This window comes from Mycosarcoma maydis, chromosome 21, assembly GCF_000328475.2.
Source record: "Mycosarcoma maydis chromosome 21, whole genome shotgun sequence".
In the NCBI taxonomy this organism is placed as follows: Eukaryota; Fungi; Basidiomycota; class Ustilaginomycetes; order Ustilaginales; genus Mycosarcoma; species Mycosarcoma maydis.
Genome location: NC_026498.1, coordinates 464,815 through 468,061, shown reverse-complemented (window position 1 = coordinate 468,061; position 3,247 = coordinate 464,815). Strand labels below are relative to the sequence as shown.

Sequence of the window (3,247 nt, the reverse complement as noted above, 5' to 3'; positions counted from 1 at the left end):
AGTAGATACGCAAAGTATCATGACAGATTCGCTATTTTACCATCACTGGCAGAGCGCTGCTTGCTGTGAAAGGACCCTTGCGATGAAAGGCGAGCAACGACGACATGTCACAGACGTGCTACGAACTCACGTCCAGCCACCAGAAAACAGCTTGATCATTATGTCTGACGTTGACGAACTGCCCTCGCTCGGTGCTGTACAGTTGCTCTCGTCCTGCCAGGCCCCGCTGCCGTTGCATTTGTCGCTCAAGTCGTACGTCTACTCGTTTGAATTCCAGACGACGGCCAAATCGTGGAGAACACAGGTACACGCCTGGTCATCTACAAACACTGGCTACAACCACGGCAAGAGCAGCGAGCGCATCCTGCTCGACGCTGGCTGGCATTGCTCATCTTGCTTCAACCGTATCTCGGACTATCAGTTCAAGATGCAATCCTACAGTCACAGCGACCGTCTGTTTGGCAATCGGCATTGGCGTCAACTTTTGCAGCCAAAAGCCATCCTGGACAAGATCTGTCAAGGCACGGATCTGTTTGACATGCTGCCGGAAGCCTACACGTGGAGCGAGCTGCTGTACCGCTGGAACGGAGAGGTCAAGAGCAACAGCACTGCCAATTTGCCCAGGGGACTGATCGACCATCAGAAACAGTTTGAGTTCCTGCTGCCGGGCGGATGCAAAGCCAGGGACTTGTCTTCGGCTCTCAAATGACAGCGCCAAGCGGCTAGCAGCAGTCGGCTTGAATCACATGTACTTTACGTTTCGCCTTTGCATCCTTTTTCTCTTCTTCATCGAGCAGATTGCCTGTCACACTTCGATCGAGCCCACTCGAACAACACTGGCACAAAGACGAATCGACACCTACTGGTCTGCTTATGCTGGCATTTGCGAGAGTTTCCAACGTCTGAGAAAGGTGTCGACACATTGATCAAGATGCGGATACATTGCGCATGATTCAGCAGCTAATTCGATCTGCGATGGTTTTGGCGACGAAGCGTTTGGCTTGAGGAGCGAGATCGGCATTGAGTGCGAGCGCTTGCACGGCAGCCACAAGTGGGTTGCTGTCGGCCGATACGAGCGGAGCATTCGGCTGAATGCCGATCGACTTGAGAATAGCGTGTGGCTCGAATCGCTCGTACGAGCCTCCTATCTGCTCGTTCTGAAGCGCGATCCTGGCCGCCTTGAGCTCTTCTGCCAGCGACTTGTCATCAGTGGCCTTGACATCCGACGATCGCTCAAGCGCTACGCGACTCTGAGACAGCATACCAGCTGCTACGCCGGTAGGCTCGTTGAGCGGGCCGAGCACCATGCGTCCGCCAGGTAGAATGTGCAGCTTGAGCGCGTTGTTCGCAGACTTGATCCCGGGAAGGTTGAGTTTGGTGTTGGCGCCCTTGACAGGAGCTGCAGCACCTTTCCCCTTACCCTTGCCTCCCGCTGCCGGTGCCGATGCCGGTGCAGATGATGCGGCAGCCGCAAGATTGGGCACAAAGACCGAAGAAGGACGTGGGGCGGACGCAAGCAATCGCTCAAAGCCAGGTCTAGAGAAAAGCGGGCTGTTCCAATCGGTCTTCGGTAGAGGAGCCGGCATCTTTTTTGGCGAGGCGTGCATCAGGCTCTTTTGATTGGCAGGCCTACTGGCGCGAGCTTGAGCAGTTGCAGAAGCCGCATCAAAGACCGAGGGCAGTCGCTTGTGGCGTCGATCTCCGCCCGCATTCCTATTGTTGTTGTTGTTGCTGCTGCGGTTGCTGCTGCGACTGTTGTTGTTCTTGTTACTGTTGCCCGTGTGGCCGCCTTGCTGTGAGAGGCTACGGTCACGTTGGCCAGCACGAATACGGTCTGAAGCCGTGCCACCGTTGGACTGGGTGGAACGCTGCGACTGGTGGTTTGATCGAGGACGCGATGATGGAGTTGGTGAGCTTCCGGTTATTGCCGGCTCGGCTAGCGTCCTTGCACTCGAAGCAAAGCCTCGCGCCAGAGATCGAGCATTGACTCTGCAAGTCCAAGTCATTCTCGTTCGGTAAAATGTCGTAAAGGAGTGCTGTTTTGATGGTCGTTTGGAAGGACAGTGTAAAAGCTGTGACCATATCCACGAATCCAAAGTCACTCTGACAAAGTCGGGAAGAACTCGAAGCAATCACGAATCACGAATCGTGAATAACTTGGAACGAATCTGGCAAATGTGTGCAGCACGTGACCTGAGCAATTTGTTTTTCCATCGTGTTACAGCTGACCAATGTGACATAACAAAACCTGGCCCATGGTCAACGCGAATCGCGAATCACGAATCACGAATCGTGAATGTGGTGCAAAGCTTGCACACGAATTGATCAAAGTGCCTCAGTGCCTGGCTCTGTCAAGCAAGAGCTTATTCACTTGATGAGACGCTACATTGACTACTTTGTGTTTGTAGGTGGCAGCATGTACTACACTGGTGGTTACACGCATGTCTCGTGCCTGTGCTCAGCAGCTGCAACCAAGCCAGCCTTTCCTTCTCGATTGATGGCGATCCTGGCAAAGGTACAGAGCCCTTGACAGTTGCAGAGATAGTAGGCGAAAATGATCTCCTAAGATCCAGGGGGGGCTTGGAGCGCGATGCAGGCGTGATTAAGCGAGTGAGTGGACTTGTGAGGCTCACAGGATGGAGCAGTGAGCTGGATTCGTACAAGGCTTGGAGAGCGAGCGAATCAGATGAGGTCAACTCCCGATATCGGCAACTGCTCACAGAAGAGCAACGACAGCACAAGACGCAAGGACGGCCCATTGCATTGAATCTTGTTCAGGCTCGGTGGCAACTTGGCGGCATCAGTCAGCACAGCACACGGGATTTTAGACTGCGAGACGATGTTCTAAAGGGGACCTTGAATATCACAGTAGATCGGAACATGGTCACTGGCACCGTAGCATTCGTGTCTGATCTCACACTCGAGAGCCTTGGGTGCGATGCGTTCGGAAAGAATGAAAGAATCGAGTCGCCAGCCGATGCCTTTGGATCGGCAAAAGCCCCGCCAGCCATAGAAGGTGTAGTGACCAATGGCATCTGGGTGCTGCTGCCTCCAGACATCGACAAGCGGCTTTGATGTCGGAGTGGCGGTTCCCTGTAGGAGTTGACGGTGCGCGTCGCACTCGATCGCTGTGTAGCCGGGACTCTTGTTCCACTTCTTGGAGGCAGCGGCCAAGTCCCGTTCGTCCTGAACAACGTTGAGGTCGCCGCACCAGATGATCGGTTTTTGAGCATCTAGCTCTGCTAGA

General features: G+C 54.1%; 3 protein-coding genes across 3 annotated transcripts in view; 1 reads left to right on the top strand and 2 right to left on the bottom strand.

Annotated features, from left to right (window-relative positions):
• Nucleotides 1-94: 94 nt before the first annotated feature.
• Nucleotides 95-709, top strand: UMAG_12068 (uncharacterized protein; the record flags this gene model as incomplete). The annotated part of the gene is made up of 1 exon (XM_011394219.1): nt 95-709. A coding segment is annotated over one exon (615 nt), but the record flags the coding sequence as incomplete, so codon positions are not given.
• A 244-nt stretch (nt 710-953) lies between these two features.
• Nucleotides 954-2,006, bottom strand: UMAG_06143 (uncharacterized protein; the record flags this gene model as incomplete). The annotated part of the gene is made up of 1 exon (XM_011394181.1): nt 954-2,006. One exon carries the CDS (start codon nt 2,004-2,006, stop codon nt 954-956), a length of 1,053 nt encoding a protein of 350 aa, XP_011392483.1.
• An 838-nt stretch (nt 2,007-2,844) lies between these two features.
• Nucleotides 2,845-3,247, bottom strand: part of UMAG_15027 (uncharacterized protein) — a gene marked incomplete at both ends in the record, with an annotated part of 1,283 nt that continues 880 nt past the window's right edge. The window contains one exon of the mRNA XM_011394224.1: nt 2,845-3,246. Coding sequence (XP_011392526.1) covers nt 2,845-3,246 — 402 coding nt within the window. The remainder of the gene's footprint in view (nt 3,247) is intronic.